This window comes from Diadema antillarum, unplaced genomic scaffold (genome assembly GCF_040938485.1).
Source record: "Diadema antillarum isolate AM-2024a unplaced genomic scaffold, OU_Dant_1.0 seq00001268_RagTag, whole genome shotgun sequence".
Taxonomy (NCBI): domain Eukaryota; kingdom Metazoa; phylum Echinodermata; class Echinoidea; order Diadematoida; family Diadematidae; genus Diadema; species Diadema antillarum.
In genome coordinates, this window is record NW_027272050.1 from 373,330 (window position 1) to 392,506 (window position 19,177).

The following is a 19,177-nucleotide window of genomic DNA, read 5'->3' on the forward strand; positions in this document are numbered from 1 at the left end:
CAAATTTTTGCGTCCTGGTTTTGAGCGAAGCAACGTACCTCCCGGATTGTAGTTTTCCTCTGTCCCTCTGCCTAGATAGGCAACAAATGACGCCCTGATGCTATGCGTCCTGTCCGCTCTTCAACCCCGATAAATGCTATAAGAGGTCTGCTAGGGGCATGCATGAATGGAAACTAAAAATAATAATGCTAATATAACAACAGAACCAATAATAACAACAACAAGTATCTTCCCCGTCAGTCTGCGTGACGTAACTATTTACGGCGGATGATTTGAGCCATTTCAAGCCGCTCCATCTCGGAACAGATTTACATAATTGCCGAGCCGAATCGTCTCCCCCTCGTTACTTCCGACGATCTTTTCCTCTTTCTCCCCCTCCCTCCCGACCCCAATCCCCCGTCTCCCCACCCTCGCCCCTTCATTCTCTCTCGCTGCCATTCTTTCGATATTTGACGTCTAATGAGTAGACCGGTTTACTAACATATTCACATTTATGGACGGTTCTTCCTTCCAGACGCAGTGACGAGCTACAGTATTCTATTGGCCTGTGCCTCAAGAACACTTTTTAATATTTCAAATTCAGTCGCATTCGTTGTTGCTACGTCGGACAAAACTCGGGCAAGCTTTCAGGTTGTCAAGAGGTGTTATTATCAGAAAGGTATGCATAAAATTTGAATATGAAAGCAAATGGGGTCATTGCATGAAAAGTTGTCGCTCAAGCAGACACAGTCGTATGATGATTCGGGAGGGACAGGGTGCATGGAGGGTGGGGTGGGGGTGGGGGTAATTCCTACACAGAGCAAGGTTTATATAGAATGTGGGTCCTATATAGCTATGGGAACTGTATAGGATAATCCATTTCAGCGACAAACCTGGGAGTGGAACACACAATACCGCTCGGATGCCGCGACCGCATTCGCAGACAGGTTTGTATTGATTTGAAAGCGTACCTCAAATTTCAGGTTACAGGTAGATGCGAAGTAGTTTTCCGTTTCATCGGAGGGCAGGTGGAAGGAATGTTTGACCTCTTTGCGAGGTACTCTTGATCTCATTAGATATGCAAATTATCGCAAGCATAAGCTATTGTTGCTCACACAGTCCTTTCGTAAATTTATGCATACCTTCATATCAATAGGAGTTTTGCTATTTCTGGCCTGAAAGCTAACCCGAGCCATGTCCGACAGAGTATACCTGATGCGTGTGCACATGTATATGATTCGAGGTGCCAACACAAGCTCAGGGCAAACAGGGGAATGGAATAACCAGTTTCTTTGTCTTCAGGGCAAAAAATCCATAGATTTTAGTACATTCGTGAATCGTTCTACTTGTATTTAAGTTGAAATAATACCAGCTTGCTTTATCTATTCAAGTCTAACGCTTACCTTTGTAACAAAATACTATCTTCCAGGATCCAAAAGCTTGCCGAGGTTTTCCCGACATAGTAATAAATAATAATGCATGCAGAGTGCGTTCTTATGAAGCACTGAAATGCATTGGGTATGTACGAGTCGATGGAATAGCTTGCTACGAGGTCCTTCCTGGAAATTCAGTCATAACTTTGAGCACACTAGAGTAGACTAGCCAATCGGATATTTGGTTTTGAAAGACCCAGCGATCATTCACGTGAATTTTTGCTACCGTTTTACTGGTAGCCGAATATAATGGCAAGTCGTCCGTAGATCATCTACACAGATCATCTTTGATTATGACATACTTAATCAGACATTGTGTTAACCAATCTTAGATAGAAATGACGTCACTTTGACCTTTGACCTTGAAGATGGCAGGCAGTTTGCAGCCATGCTTTCAATTTGTCGCGAATATCACAACTGTTTTTGAGGACTTCTTTGACATCGTCTTTGCTGTGGCATTTATGGAGTGAAGGACTTTCTCAGCACCATAAGGCGAAGAGGCGAGTTTTTTAAGCTAAAGGAACAAACACTACTGTGGGGCGAATTTCCGAGGCAGCTGTTTTTTGCTGCTGGCTTCCGCCTAAGATCGCTATAATCCTCACTTATGCTTAGCTTCGATGCTTGATTTGGACTAACTGACCAGACCTTTCATTCTGACGTCATGTCTACGCTTCACGAGTTCTATTCAGGGATAAAGCCTAATTCAGAGGAAAATTGGGAATGAACATTCCGACAAAATAGCGATTTCAAAGCCGACGGAGCCAACGAAGCACAGTAAAATTTTTAGAATTTGCTAAGTTTATTGTGCTCAGTCCTACATTCACATCTGAATCAAAAAAAAAAAAAAATCTGAAGTTGAAACTCTGTTTCTTCATATTTCAGCGATGGAATACTGGCTTTTGAATGGGTTATTTTGAACAACAAAAGCATTCATCACACAATAAGCAGGATAAGTGTTTTTTTTTCTGAAACTGCTTATGTTAAATTGATACTCACCCTGCCGAGTACCTTTAATACGCGCTCACTCGCACACGCGTGACAACTCATGCAATCGTAATTGGAAAGTGCAAATTCATAGCTAATGGCATCTTAGCATTTGTAGAAGCATGAAACGCGCTCTCAAATTACTACCAACATTGTAAACATCGTAAGTGTGTGCATGCATTTCGTGTTGTAGCTCTGTAAAGTATACTGCGTTACGGCCATACTCTTCTAGTTCTAGCAGGGCAGCTTAGCTCATTGAGTTGTTTTGCCTGTCATTTTGCATCATAATCATGCCTTTACACTGGATAACAGCGCAATGTCAATATCGGACTCCACTGGAGAGACAAAAAAAAAGACAAAAAATGGTTTGAAGATCTCTGAGCGAGGTATACAATAGAAAGTGAAGTATTTTTCTCCACCGCCCCACAGCTATCAATCAATAAGTCTCATTGAATATGAATCACAATGGCTTCTCTTTGTTACTGTAGTTAACACGGTACGGTACAGCCTTAATAACTAATCGTTATTTTTTGTTTGAAGTTCCCTCTCTGTAAGATTAAACACCTCGAGTGTTAACCAAAAAAAAAAAAAAAAAAAAAAAAGAGTGTTGGTATCTACACAGCGGATCTACAGCATCGTCGCAGCCGCCACTGTCCGCCCAACGCACTGCGCGTGATGTTCGCTTAGGCATAAGTAATTAGATCGAACCCGTTAATACAGGCGAGTGGCGTTGCTGGTCTAATTAATCCTTCCGCAGCGCTCCCCCGGACTCGGGCTCGTATTTATTGGCCATAGCTCCGTGCCCCCGAGACCATGATAGCCACATAATTATCGGTATTGAAGGCAGTGTACGAGGAGCGAGTAAACAGCATGGGTAGAGGAATGTATGGTGTATGCATGTGTGTGGAGAAGGGCGCAGATTTTGCTTCTTCGTAATAATGGTCCCAACGAGACGCCTGAAAAAGTTCGTTTTGTCCACAATTCGCGCGACACTTAGCGCGCGTAATGAGACAGTTATTGGTCTCTCCGGGAAGCAATCTTGGGTCTGAAGATGAATCTGGTTGTGGCACTCGGGGAAAGAAGAAAAAGAGAGAAAAAAGCATGGAAATGACAGGATTATGACCACAATATCGGCTGAGCCCGGGCAGTTTCAAAATTGATCGCGTGGGCGCAGATGTAATTGCCATTTGAGGAACGCGTTCGAAGACTTTCCTTCATTTATTTCTTCTTTCTTTCTTTCTTATCTCTTTTTTTTTGCTGGAAAAGATAAAATCATGAACATCAAACATGGTTTTCAATGTTGATTGCTTGGTAAAACAATAAAACAGCATTCCGAATATCCTATGCCTGTGATTAACTATGTTAAATTTGGTTAAAATTTATCAACAATTAACAGGCATAGCATTCTTCATCAAAATAGCTGCAGAGTAAAAATTGATAGAACTTCAGAAGGTTCACGGAAGTTAGAATTCCATGAAAAACTAATGTACACGATTTTTATACAATCATCGACGAAACAATTTTGACTGCTCGAAAGAAGAAGTTTTCCATTCAAAGTATACATAAGATTTTTTTTTACCAACTTGATGAAGGTTGAAATAAAGCAAAATTGACAGGTACTTTTCTTACAAAAGAAATCCCTAAATTGTTTCACTGAATACCCATGTCTACAATGTGGTGCAAATTACAACGAAAATAGACTCTCAATTTAGAAGATGTTTTCGTTTCGGTTTTTTTTTTCTTTGTGCTTTTCTTTCCTAATTACTTAGGCGACATGCATGAAATCACTCAAGGTGGAAACATAAGATTTTATCTGTTTCCTTACTTATCAAAGAATAATGAAGAAAGAAATGCACTGAATATGCATTGCGACGGGTCTAATCAATTTCCAAGGCCAGCAATGTCACACCGTCCTAACGTAGCTGTAGAAATGCAATACTGTAAGGGAGCGTTACATGTTGCATGGTCGTTTCATCCGCAACGGTTGGATTTAATCCACCGTGACGAGATACATAGCGATAACAATAACGATAATAATGGCGATAGATGTGCTTCCTAGAATACATCGAGACGGCATCTCTGTGGTATTTGTTGCGGCGAAGCCCGTATCACGTGTTCGATAATGAATCGTTCAGCAGAAAGAAACCGATATCATAATGCTAACTAATGACTGTGGCAGGCCATTTCTAAAGCTTCTCCAAAAGCTGCTTCAAATTGGCTGGCCTGATCTCCTTCCTATATACTCAAAAGCGTGAGTGATGAAATGTCGGATTCGAAAGAGAATAGGGAAAAGAGGGGGAAAAAAGATGAAGACAGGAGGGAAAAGAACGGGAAAGGGTCTGAAGTTTCCTGAATGACCTCACTATGCATTGCTAATTCGCCGTCACATGGAGCGGCCATGAATCACATGGCGGTAATACGATCCGCCCAGAGACGAAACGGCAAGGTTCGCAGCGGCGCGGCGGGTCCGTCCAATCCCGGGCGGCCGGCTGCCCCTCCCGGCAACATTGCATGCGTGTTCTCATTTTCGTCGTTCTCGCATCAAAAGAGGACACTTTGGCAAAGATAATGGCCCCCAGTCTAGAAAACTCCTAATTCTGTTATACGAGGGACTACCCCTTATTCGCTATACGTATTCAATCTTGCGCGAGTAGCTTTCCATTTGCATGTTTGCTATTAAGAGAATCTGCTTCCACAATTTGGAAACAATTTTCCCGCCCCTCTACATATTCATGACATATAATCACATTGCATGTTGCTTTCTGCGAATTTGGAAGGGGTAGAACAATAACGTGAGCCTACCCAAGTTTATTAAATCAACTCTCTGATCATGGTCTCATTATGTGGTCCTTTTACCGAATGTTTGTCCTGCTTTTAATTACCCTTACTTTTGTAATTGAGAAGTCAAAGTTTTTGCGTCGAGTGCATGAGTTGTCTATATAGGCCTTTAAAAGCACTCTCTCTCGTGGAACCTTCATTCTTTTTTTTTTTTTTTTGGTCTTAGAACATACTAGTAAATAAAGTAACAAGTTTGGGTTAAAACTATAAAGATATTATGTTCTGTAGAAGAAAAAAATGAAAAAGAAATTGGTACGATCGATCTTAACGATTTCGTTGCGTTCTAGCTTATTGAAACACTTATGCCACTTATCAAACATAATCTACAATTATCATGTTTGTTTCGTTTCCTTTTTATTCTTTGGTAGTCCCTTTGGCCAAGGCCATGAGACTTTTCCGCAGTAAGATCACCGATGAAGGCACAGTACACCCTGATGCTAAACACTAGGGCCAGCGGAAATAGAAGAGCTTTACCACAGTACCATATTATTCTTACACGCGTTCTAAGGCTCATTCCCGTAAAACGCATTTGTGGAGTCAATAACAATCAATAAAAGATTGTGTATCATTCAAAATGATAATCAGATTATGCCGAATTGGAGTTGAAATGCTCTTTTTTTCATAACTAAAATCCAAGCGGATTCAAGCGGATTAGTGTTCAATATTAGACAGTTTCACGGGGATCATTGTCAAGAACATCAAAGACGCTATTATGATTGATATAACAATCCCTCTCCCTTCTCCTAACGCTACCACTGGTCTCAAACGGCCTCAAACAGGGAAACTGTTCCTGCGAAAGATTAAATGATCATCATAATCCTGTTGCCCCGAAGAAACGCAGAAAGAAAACATTAAAATAATCATCACCAACCGTAGGTAGAAAGTGCAAGTTCACTTCTACTTTAAGGCAATTCTATGCGTGTAAGTTTTTCCTCTCTCTCTCTCTCTCTCTCTCTAGCTCTTTCTTTGCTAGTATGATAGATGAATAATAAAAGCCTTTGAATATGTGCACATATTTGTGACGTACATCGGCTTCGATGTCATCATGCCGAATAAAATGGCATCTCCTCTGAAAATTGATGCGATCATTTCTGAATTCGGTTGCCAGGCAGACAGAGAGAGAGAGAAAGAGGAGAAGGAGGATAGAGAACCATGCAGGAGGAGCAATAGAGCTCTTGACATAGTGAGTGATGCGTTCCATCTCGGAAAGAATGATGTGCGCTCGTTTTGTGTAGCGGTTCCCTGCAGATAACCACGTGACAACTGGTCCTCCCGCCATTATTATAGACCATGATGCTAAAATATGCACGACAGAAGGATATATCAGCTTCCCCTTCATTATACATGCTTACAACTTGACTAGTATTACCATTCACATGCAGAATTCATCTTGAGTAGATATGAATTCTCTGTGTTAATGCTCTTTCGCAATTTATCTGCTCTTTTGTCTGGTTGTTGTTGAGTTGCGCGTGAGTTTTTTTATTCTTCTTCTTTGATGCATCGAGGGGAGTATTTTCTGCTCGATTACGCCAGCTCTAGCCAAATTCAATGAGCGTCCCATTTTCCGTTTCTGCCACAAATGAATAATGACTCACTGTGCAAATACATTTCGAAAAGAGAAATACTAATCGATTGCGATCGATCAGGGAAATGGCAATTTTTGCTTCCTTGAATTGCATCACTGCAAGATGGTGATACAATAAACGACGCCACAAGGGAAGATAAGCAAGAAAGATTACTTCTAATGGATCGATGCTTAAAATATGATTAACTTTTCCGGCAATGTTTTTAACTACAAGCGATTTCGTCTGCCTTCTCTCCTTCAACTTCTTTTCTTCTTTTTCTTTCCTGTTTTTCTTTTCTTAGTATCGAACACTGGCAATATTATACGCGGTTGGCTGTAAGGACATTTTAACCCCTGAAGCGCTACTATCCGAGGCTGAATACCTAATTCAGGGTTATCCAAACTTTACACAGTGTGCGACATGCACAACGAAAAAAAAATGGAGAAAAAAAATCCACTGTCACCAAGTAGTTGGTGGTCTGAACGCACAGGGGATTTTTTCATTAATCATCTCTCTGTCTATCTCTCTATATATTTCTTTATAGATAAATCATCCTCTCTCTTTCTCTCTTTCTATCTATCTCATAGTTTTTGAATGCGCCACAATTAAAATTGCATGATTTTTGCAGGTGTTGGCAGCCGTGACAATGTGTATCCGTTTATATCCAATGCCCTCACTGTCACTCCTTTCCGGCTGACATTGTTTACGTCTATACTACCTATGACCTTCCCTTTGTGCCGAGGCTAAGAACGGCCACGTTGCATAAAAGGTTGCAATAGTATGACACGTTCTACAACCATGTATAGGAAACATCAAGGAGAAATCTTTAATAAAGACAGGAATATAAATGGAATAATTTGACTTGGTTAGACAAAGATGCATCCTGAATAATACACACATGGGACTACCAAACTTCCCCATTGCGGAATACAGACACTAATGATAGGACCTACCACACCATACCCGCACAAGGGATTACAATAGCTGCAGGGGGTCGACGGGTTAATGTCTGATGGAATAGGACGTTCATATCTACAGACGATGACTTCTTTGCATGTTAAGGTACATGTACTAAAGATACTGAACACTCTAGAGTCTTGAGAATGGAGAGACTTTTTCTGAGTATTCATTTTGTCAAGGGATGGTCTTATTCTCATCAATAATGTTATCATTATCACTACTTTATCACCCTAGGAAACACACACATAAACACACACACATATCATGTATGTATGTATGTATGTATCTAGGCACACGTACATGTGTTATATATGTATATATATATATATATATATATATATATATATATTTATACAGTATATATGAGTGTTTGTGTGTGTGTGTGTGTGTATCTCAAAGACACTCTTTGTCAATGTATTGGCTGCAGAATGATGCAGAGGCAGACACAGCTTTTGAATCTTTTCATCAATGGCTTCAAGAAACATTCTGTTTAATCTAGTAGTTCTATCATAATTCAATAACACACCGGGTTTTTTTATCATTGTCCATTGTTTCAGCATTGTACTCTCTATCGGGAAAATTTAATGTAGTTAATCCATTATTCACAGATATTTAATTATTTGACAGCATTCAAATATCAAATGCTAACCCTGTTGTTTCTCGATGGCTCCGCTTTGCACTTTAATGTGAGAGAAAGTTGGAGCATGATAGACCAGGCAGTCCCATTTTTTCAGACTAGAGAAACATTGTTTAACATTGGCTTTAAACTTTTATGTATGCATATATATATATATATATATATATATATATATATATATATATGCATTCATGTATGAGTTTAAACGCATTAAGCATTAGAGAGAGCACGGAGCTCTTAACTGTGGGGGATTAAGTGACGATCTCCCTTTTCACTCAGCTCGTATAGCCCGCATCCATCGACGCGAACGTGTGCGAAAAGATGGATGGTACTTCCGAATGTATTTGGACAAGAAATAAACAGGATATGTCAACCACTCATCAAAATTAGCTCGGCGAATAAATAGAGAATATGAAATACTGCGCCCATAATTGATGGGCTATGTATATTATTTCTCTCTCGACTTTTTTTTTTTCTTTTGGTATCTCTTTCTGCCCTGGCTATATCGGAGAAGGGGTTATCCATTTCGACTCTGGCAATGCTCAGTGAATAGGATTGACGTGGAAAATGAATAGCGTGTCTGCTCATACCTACGCCTCAACGATCGTGAAGAGGAGTATGCCATGTTGAATAGTCTGAGTCACAATAGGTCCAGTCGAACAGCAAAGTATTAATATATATACACATATACATGTATACATCAATACAATGTACCACTATATATATATATATATATAATATATGTATATATATATATATATACATATATGTATATATATATATATATATATATATATATATTGTATATGATTTATGTATTTACGTGTAGCAAGTAGATATTCACATAGGTGTTTATGTTTATATTTTGTTTGTTTGTTTTTTTATTGTTCCATATTCCACATGTCAACAAATACATAAAACATAAACATCACGATACAAAAGCCTGGATGAATTGTCACGTACAGCTTATAAGACAATAAAACATGTGAAATATGAGGAATCTACATAGAAGCATTGCTTGTAGGGTGTAGATTCCCAGATGCGGATGTGAGATTATTTCTTACTTGGGTATGTAATTAAAGGAATGACAATTTCTGAATTGGAGAAATATAAACGCCAAAAAGTAAAAAGAAAAAGAAAAAAGAAAACAATGAAAACAATGTCCGCGGCACAGACTTCTTGAGTGTTGCGTGATCACCCGAGCGAGGTACAAGTCAGATGCAGTGTACAATAGCAGAGATACCAAATGTGTACAAAGGAAGTTCAGGAGATAATACAGAAATCACGAGCGAGGCACATGTTACATAATCGATAATGTCAGTAATGTGAAGTATGAACAGAGAATATCGAGGAGGATTGAAGAATAGCTATAGATATGAATTCAGAAAAACTAGTTTAAGTTTATGTTTAAATGAATAAAGAGACTGAGATTGGATTATTTCTCTATCCAACTCATTCCAAAATTTAGGTCCTGTAGTGGTTATTGTTTTTAAAGCAGATACGGTTCGTACAGGAGAAAGATGAAAAGAATCTTTTTGTCTAGTAGGGTAAGAATGAACTTCAGTATTTTTGACAAATATCGAAGAAAACACATCAGGGAGACCACCTGAGTTTAATTGATACATAAATGACCCGATATTAAAATGACATAAATCCTGGATCTTAAGTGTTCTACTGGAAAAGAATAAGACATTAGTGTGTTCGAAAAATGTGGCGAAGTTAATTATCCGTATAGCTCTTTTCTGTATCAATAATAAAGAATTAAGTCTAGTTGTACAGCAGTTTCCCCATGCCAGGATTCCATAACCTATATAAGGCAAAAATAGAGTAGAATACAATGAATGCAGAACATGTTTAGGAAAAAACTGTGTTAACTTATACATAACACCTACATTTTTGATAATAATTTACGCAAAGAATCAACATGAACTTTCCATGTCAACTTACAATCAATATAGAGACCAAGGAATTTTATATGTTCCACCTGGTTCAATTCTACGTCGTTTACAACCAACTTACCCGGTAAAATATTTATTATATTGCTAAAAACCATAAATTTTGTCTTGGTCAAATTCAATGACAATTTATTAGCCTGAATCCACTTAGATACTGATTTTAATTCAGTATTTACGGTATTCAGTAAAACATGAGGGTTTCGATTTGAATAAAAAATACTGGTGTCATCGGCAAAAAGTAGAAAATACAGCAGAGAGGACGAACTGCGAAAGTCATTCATATAAAGAATAAACAATAAAGGACCTAAAAGGGATCCTTGCGGTACCCCACAAGTTATAGGCTGTGAACTGGACACATGGCCATTCAAACTAACAAATTGAGTTATAAAACTATATATAAAACCTTTAAACATATATAAAACCTTTAAAATCAGAGGTACCGTACAGACAAAATACCCAAGAATATACATGAAATAATGTGTCTGTGTGTGTATGTGTGTGTATGTGTTAGTGTAATCTTTGTATGAGCACTGTGTTGTAAATGAGAATATGCTTGACTCGTGTTACTTTATAAACTGCAGATCTCGAGTAATAAGACTCTTGCCCAGCAGTGTTTTTTTTAAGCAGGGATTTTCATATTCTCATCAATAATGTTATCATCATTCCTTCTTGATTACCATAGGAAATTGAAATTTTGTTATACACACGCACAGATGTATCATTGTCGTATGTTCGAGCAAGTCTACTTCCAGCCAACAGCCAACATGCGATGTCTACGCGATGGATTAATATGTCATTTAGCGCAAGTGCCTAGCCGTGTTTTCTCAGGCACAGTGTCTAAGATGTTGCAGCGTTAAGAACAATATTAACCCGTCTGGCAACAACACCCGAGCGAGTGTCGTCTCCGGCTATTTACCCGCGGACGCCTGTCCCAAGAGTCACGGCAACAATGCACGGTCACTGTTGCTCCACTTACACTTCGCCCACTCCACGTCCTCCCCCCCCCCCCCCCCCCCCCGTCCTTCTCCCTTACCTCAGCCCATCTCTACCTGCCCACCCTTAGCCGGATGCAGCGTAAATTCCCTTACGGAATGTAGACACTCGGTCGTTTTATCGTTTCATCTATCTTCGTCACCTCTCCGTATCCCTTGACTTCTAATGCAAGTCACACACACGCAGAGCGACAAAGCTTATTAATGCAACACTACGAGGGTCATGTGCTATGCTAGTGTGTATGTACGCCCCCCAAAAAACTCATGCGAAATATAAATTAACATATTTGTAGAGATTGTGTTCTGTTTTTGTTTTGTTTTCTGTCTCGGCTGCATCATCGCGGGAAAACACTCGAGATGTCATTTGAGCCGCTTGATCTCGACAAAGCGCGTCATATTTCGCTCGCATTTCTCCTACCCAAATGCCAACCGGATGATTATCGCAGTTTATGGTGACTACGAGTCTGCAAAAGAATCACGACCGGCATATGAGCTTTCTCTGCACCCTCCCTCCTTAATGTAATATCTCGACTAATTGCATAACATTACGCTTTTCTGGAAACAATTCACAGCGTGGATGCTGCCAAACCATGATGAGTCACATCAATTTGGGCCTAGGTTACATCAGCAACAACGTAAAATGCACACACACTACACACACACACACACACACACACACAAACAAACGCGCACGCACACACACACATATATACATATATGTATATACATATATATATATATATATATATACATATATACATATATGTATATACATATATATATATATATATATATATGTATATGCACACATACACACATATACACGAAAACAATTTTGCAGGTTGCATTTAAGTGAAAGCGCGCAGTAGGCCTACATTTTGTTCATGGAACAAAAATTAAAGAAATCGGCACTTTATTTTAGGAATAATCAATATGATGATGAACATTCTCGGCAAGTGGATGTGGCACCAGAATCCAAATTATGTGAGTTGGGAGATATTTTGATAACATTGTATTGATGTTTTATGCTAGATGCGTTCTCAAAGAACCATGCATACGTTCCGGCTGAGGACTGACTCTCAAACAGATGCTACGGGGATAAGCCGGTCCAACTCTATGTAAATATACCTCTTTTTCGTGATCTTATCAAAAGTAATATAAATCTTTAACCGTCGCGCATCTTCGCTCTAATCATCATCACGTCCCTGATGACATTAGAAATTCCACTTCCTTGAAATTCTACCCTTTATTGACAATGCTTCATTGTAATTCAGGGTTTGCGCCAAAACATTGTCTCACTATTACAATGAGTGAGCTATATGCAAATTAGTTCGTCTGTATCAAAATGAATTGACACTATTCAGAGAGAAAGAAAGGTGTTTGGAATAGCTTCTCGCAGCAAGAAACCCCTGAATCTGCAGAACACTGGACAGTATATAGGCGGAGGTGGGAGGGGGAGCAGGAGTTGGCAGCAGAGATACATTTGCTATATGTAGCACGGGATAAATCTTTAAACGCCAAGCCTATACGTGGAAGTGTCAATGTATAAGAGCGTGTCTTAAACGACACCATTATCGCGAGCGATTTCACGCCTCTCCCAGGTCCGCGGAGGGATTTGGGTCTGAAATGGCGCCTTTGGAAAGTGGGGAAGAGCAGCGTGGGAGGTGACTACTGTTCAGTTCCGATATCGACATATCTCTTGGTGTTCTACAAATTCGCGACTTCAGTTTAACTCTGCCATTGCAAACACACAGCCCGTCTGAAGGAACTGGTGTGAATGGAATCGGGGTTTTTATAGAGATTCATAGATCAACGGACCGTTTAGGCAATTGTGCGCATAGAATCATGTCCAATTTTTTTGGTTGAAAATTGATTTCATGCGCATTTTCTGTAAATGGTAAATCGCAAATTTGTTACGTATACTTTGGTAGTTCTTCATCTTATTTCCTTTCCTACCCCTTTATTGCCTGTATACCATTTGCACTTTATAAAATGACTTTGTGCACCTATTGTAAGCTGTGACATTGTCCCGTGTTCATCTGAGACCTTTTCCAATCATGCGAGAAAACAGTGTTTTCTTCATGAAATTCGCTTTGATGAATCATTGCTTTGAAAATCTCGAACTCTTTTTCCCCGATGGTATTTCAGATAGCCTATCTATTTCCATAATTGAAGACAGCACTTTCTGAAGAAACGCTGAGCTATGTACCACACTGTGTTCATGCTCTTTCACGGCTCTTTGAACTCGAGTCAAAGGTCTCTGTTTAGAAAGGCCTCTATCATTTCGAACTGTGTGGTAAAGGCCTGTCTGTTTACTTTTAGCGACTCGGATGGAGAACAACAACTCGCATTCACTTGAATTTTTCTCGCTTGCGTCAAGAACCTCGGGTTCAAAGGAAGCAACAGAATAAGGTTCGAGCTTTTTTCCCCTTGATCTCCTCTACAGGTTTCTTTGGAATTTTCCTATCAGATACAAGGTGATGTGAACGTCTCAAGTACTGATAATCGAGAAATCAGAGCTTAGGCACAGTGCTAGGTAGCAACGACGACGAGGAGACTGAACGTAGTGAGCTGTGGTCAGCCGCAACAAATACCAACCAGCTCGTCTTTAGGTTGCGTGAACTTTGCATTGACAGCCTCCACACTCACTACCCCACCCCTTTCTCCCCATCCCTCCCCGCCCCCTCCCTCTCCTCCTATTCAGTACGCAGATACAGAAAATAATCAGTTCCATGTGAATTGTGTACGACGGCAATGCTGGACAGAAAACCAAGATATTTATTTCATCGGCTGGGCTAATAAATCTTTTCATTTTTTTTATGATCTGTCTTTGTTTTTGTTTTTGTTTTTGTTCTTGGTTATACCTGTATATATATGAATCCTGGGTGACCTACCGAATACTATTCGCATCATGTTCGGCGAATGACTGGGGCCTAGTCAAAATTGCAATATGATGACTTCCCCCCGTACCCCTCGATCCAAGACATGGGAGAGATATCAATAGCTGGGTACAGAGACGTGGAGATTTCCCGTTCAGTATACCCTCGCGTTGTGGCTTCAGTCAAACATAGAAATGAATCGGTTGGTACACTTCACTGTGCTGTATAAGATCCGAGGCAGTATAGAGAACGCTCAATCATTCCATCATTTTGGCGGGTTATCTCTTCCTCTCTATCTATCTATCTATCTATCTATCTATCTATATCTCTCTGCCAAATTGCTACATCATTGCAAAGAAAGAAAAAAATGATAATAATGAGCCACGTGTTGATGTTTGTATACCAAATTCCCTCTGACGCAGCAGTGGGGATGGGATTATAGAGGAAGATAATTGAGGAATTGGTTGTTGATGTAGAGAAAGCTGGGAGCTAGGGAGAGAAGGATATAGACAGCGGATATATATAGTGACAGAGCAGAGAGATAGAAGAGAGATAGAGAGAAAGGGTGAGAGAGATAGGAGAGAGAGAGAAAGTTGCTTCCATTTATATATCACGTTATTGTGTTGACATTAAAGGGCAACATTTATTCGAGAGCGCATACGTTTTAAGCAGACTGTGTGAAGCCATTGGTAAAAGCCGATCATATTGAAATACAGACAAGACGACCTTTTTTTTAAGCACATTGAAATATAGACATGTAACAGAGCGATGGAGATGACATGGAGAAATGTTGGTGTGGCATTCTATTTTCGTCACATCAATTCATGCAGGTAATCTGTGCCTTAGGCCGGTAGATAATCCTCATGTTTATTTTTTTCTACCATTTTATCAGCTGCCGCCATCACGGCATTCATCCAAATAAGAATCGTGAGTAGCTTTATGGTAATGGATCACGCCTTGAGAAGGGTATAATCTTTTCCATTCTACATGAGAACAAATTGGATGGTGTGTACTTCGTTAGCACAGAATGTGCTTTACGAAGGGGGAGGGTGGAATTAATCCTTATTGTGCAGATTATGATGATATGAACAGTATTTCCACTGCGATTGAAAAAAAACACACACACACACACTATGCCACGGGCAACACTTCAATCACATCATCATTAAGGTATATGAAGTTAAGGGGATATTGTACTTAGTTGTATTATTTCTAGGTTGCTGCTTTTTTAAGTACTTACAGGCCATCAGAAGAATATGTGACGACAGAGCTCTCTGTATCATTATCATTACATGCAGAGAAAGGGGTAAAAAAAAATCCACATGCCACTGCGATGTGCATGTCAAGTTTTGCGACCTGAAAGTTAATGTTTGCTATGGAGGCAGAGGGAAATCTTTGCCATGTTAGCCTGGTTCGTGACGTGCTCGGTCTGTGTGTATGTGTGCTTGTGTTTTGGCTTCGTTTGATGTTTTTCATTATTTCTATAATATACCTACAGGGATGTCAAGTTCAAAAAAATTTATGAGTGAGATTTCATGACTCGGCATCTCGGCATGCGAATGTGCGCGCGAGCGAGGGTGTGGGAGGGGTTTTTCTCCCCTGTGGCCTCCCACGGTAGGGAGGTTTTTCAATTTTTAGCTCTTAATGGCGCGATCAGGTGCATACTTAAGTGACTATTTGTTACTTATTTGGAAAGACGAAAGGGAAATATACCTTCAATTGCATTTATCACTTTAATATTTTGAGCTATGCTCATTATCATAGGCCCAAGTTGCAGACTTCACCCGATGCGTGAGAAAAATGGGTGTCATGCGTGAGATCGTGAGATGGCCCCTAAATGCTTGAGTCTCACGCAGAATGCGTGAGACTTGGTAGCTCTGTACCTATTCCTTCTCATTGACTCGCCAATCTGAAGCAGTTGTCTATGTAGGCCTACAATGTCCTTACTATTTGCTATTCGAAACTGGGAAGCCTTATCATGCGACGCACAGGTCAGGGAGCAGTGACCGTAACTTCTTCTCTCTATAAGTCATATTAAACTTTTTTCTCCCCTATATACCCCTTCTCCCATCTCTCTTTCTCTCTATCTATCTATCTATCTATCTTCTCCAACGTCATATATTCGTGCAATGGGATTGTATGAGGGTTTTTTCAGCTTTGCCTCCCTCTGAAATACAGTTAGCGCCCACTCTCCCCTCCCTCTCTGTATTGCTGTCGAAGGTGTTTGAAAATATGTATGTGATATCCATCTGTCTGTTCAGTCGTGAACTGTGGGCGCGCGAAAAGGTTTCGCGTTAGTCTGCACTTGCAATCAATCAACGAAAATGCACAAAAAACAGCGCGCATGACGGCACACGGATTCTCTGCCGCAAGACGTTCGCTTCAGCCGGCAAATCCCGGGAACGGAACAAACACGCAAAAGGATGACATCGACAACAACAAGAAGAACAACAGTAATGATCTGGGATTGGGAGACGTTGATTCGAGCGGAAATGCATCCCAGTGATCGATACAGGGGCATGCAATCGGTAAGCGCGGCTCTGTATCCTGAACGCGAATCTTGTCTTTGAATAACTCGAATTCGAACTCGCATCAAAGGTTGCTGTAGCAAAAAAAAAATCTACTATAGTATGTCACACTCCGAGCTGTACACGTAATGATTATGAGTGGAACCGGTAGCCGTGTCCCTACAGCGTTCATCCGTTGTCTTGTTCTACCTTGTACTTATTTAGCATTCATCTGAGCGTTTAAATACGCCTCGCATATACCAATGCATTAGTATTTGCATTTGGGGCTCGGGAAGGTAACAATCGCAGCCAGTTCACGCATTCTGCCATTCATAAAGTCATACGGCATCATTTTCCCCCCGAGATACTAATTTGTGTAGGACGCTTTCATTTAGAACAGAGGTCAATTGTATTGAAAAGGTGCATTAAAATTAATCGACTTTCATTCCAACGCCCACGAGGCGGACATGACTTAAAACATTAAAAAAGAAAAAAAAAACCTGTAGGGATAGCAAAGATGGCTTCATTTACCAATAAATGGAATTTAAATAAACTAAAAAGTCCTTTCCTCAAATTGCGTGACAGGGGTGATTTTGAGGACTAGATGACGTCACAGTCTAAACGCAGATGTCGGGACACGAGTACAGTCTACGAGGAAATCGGAAATGGGATAAACCCGTTGGCTCAGAATAACTCACAAAAATAGAATATGAAAATTTAAAAAGGTGTGTATTTTTGCCTGTCTGTAAGTCTGTGAATGTAAATTATGAGTTGACAGGTTTATCTCGTAGCCTTCACTTTGTTTTGTTGGTTTTTTTAAATACGAAAATAATGTTATTGAATTAGGGGAAATTATAGTGTATCAATTAAACCTCTTGGAAAAAAAATCTTCTTCTCAATTAAGAAGAAAAATGAACCCCTGTTCAATCAATATTTGGCCAAAAGTGACTCGTTTTTATAAAATAATCACACACGATCTCATAAATCTATTTCTCATCCTTGTCTAGTGGTGGATAAAAGATGACGATTTCCGGTTATATTTCGTAATCTTCACACAGTTGAATGAGACGTGTCAACTACACGATAACTCCCTATCATGTAGGAAATGACAATAAGATTTTTAATGATTTCATTAAAGTTACAAAGTCATGATATTGCTATACTGGGTGAAGTTGTAACATACATACATTTACATTTGGATGGACATTCATATTTTTGTTTACTTAAATGACTGATGACTAACCTACTCTCGTCATAGTCTTTTGTTGTTGTTGTTGTCGTTGTTGTTGCTGTTGTTTCAGGGCGAGGACATAATTTGCCCCTTTTAAGAAGCTATTAATTTGATTAAGTTTATCCTCAGAAAAGACAAAAACGTGTTTTTTTTTTCCTTTTAAGACTGATATTCTGCTCATATCCAGTCAGTGAAAAGACCCGGACCAAACGGATAGCCGGGTCAATAGTGTAAGTTCCACGCTGGACATTGATGACGGACAGTGCGATCCTTAATCCAAAACCCTCTTACCCCCTTTAGCGCTCTCAAATCATGAAATGCAACACAAGTGTGAAGAGAAAGAGAAGCCCCACTTACCTTTACAAGTGATGGGCAAAATTACTGTAAACAAGAGTGTCAGCATGGCATAAATAGCCGCCTTCATGTCTCCTTTTTCTTCTTTACGACCTCCGAGACGAAGATAAATCAAATCCTGGAAAACACTTTCCTTGTCTACACAGCTCCTCTTTCTTAAAATGTCGAACATCTGCCGTCAGTAACTCGTGAGAAAAAAAAAAGATGGCAAAGAGTTAGATAACAAGAAAATGCTTCCGCCTAAGATGGTCTAGAATGTCCCCAAATGGCTCCGAGATCAGTGCGGTAGTTTATGAGGCGAGGATGATGCGGAATTGATGCAGGAACCGGGGATGAGATTGGGGGTGCGAGCAAAAGTTGGAGAAGCCCGATGAATTATTTGGGAGCACGCCTCCGAGATGCGATGCGTTCGTGTGTTCTACTATACGAGATGCGTGTGTGTATCATGTGTGTGTGCGCTCCGGCCTGCGTCGCGGAGCTAAATGACTCTGTGATGCGCTGTGCGTACCACCAACCCCTCTTCGCTACTATACCAACCGAATGAAGCCTTCTCGCCAACGCCGCAACACTCGCTCATTGGTTTATTAATGACATAAGGCCGAGGCCTGGGCCCTCGGGGCGTGTTCGAGTGCTTCTGAACAGCGGCGAGTGTGTGGCGCGAGTTCGAAAGTCAAGAATCTGACAACTGTTGGCACAGCGCCGCCCCAAAAAACACTTTTGCGTGTTATCACACGCTGTACCGTCCGGCTGATAATGTAGAAGACTGTTTTAGCGTCACCAAGAGCAGCACCAAACTGAATGTACTTACACGGAATTTTGCTGACACGCTCACCTTACTTTTCTCTCTCAGATTTCAAATTAAC

General features: G+C 40.2%; 1 protein-coding gene across 1 annotated transcript in view; it reads right to left on the reverse strand.

Annotated features, from left to right (window-relative positions):
* LOC139745458 (carbonic anhydrase-related protein 10-like) overlaps nt 1-18,711 on the reverse strand; it is a 92,671-nt gene extending 73,960 nt beyond the window's left edge. The window contains exon 1 of the mRNA XM_071655848.1: nt 18,318-18,711. Coding sequence (XP_071511949.1) covers nt 18,318-18,486 — 169 coding nt within the window. The 5' untranslated portion in view covers nt 18,487-18,711. The remainder of the gene's footprint in view (nt 1-18,317) is intronic.
* Between the last annotated feature and the right edge of the window lie 466 nt (nt 18,712-19,177).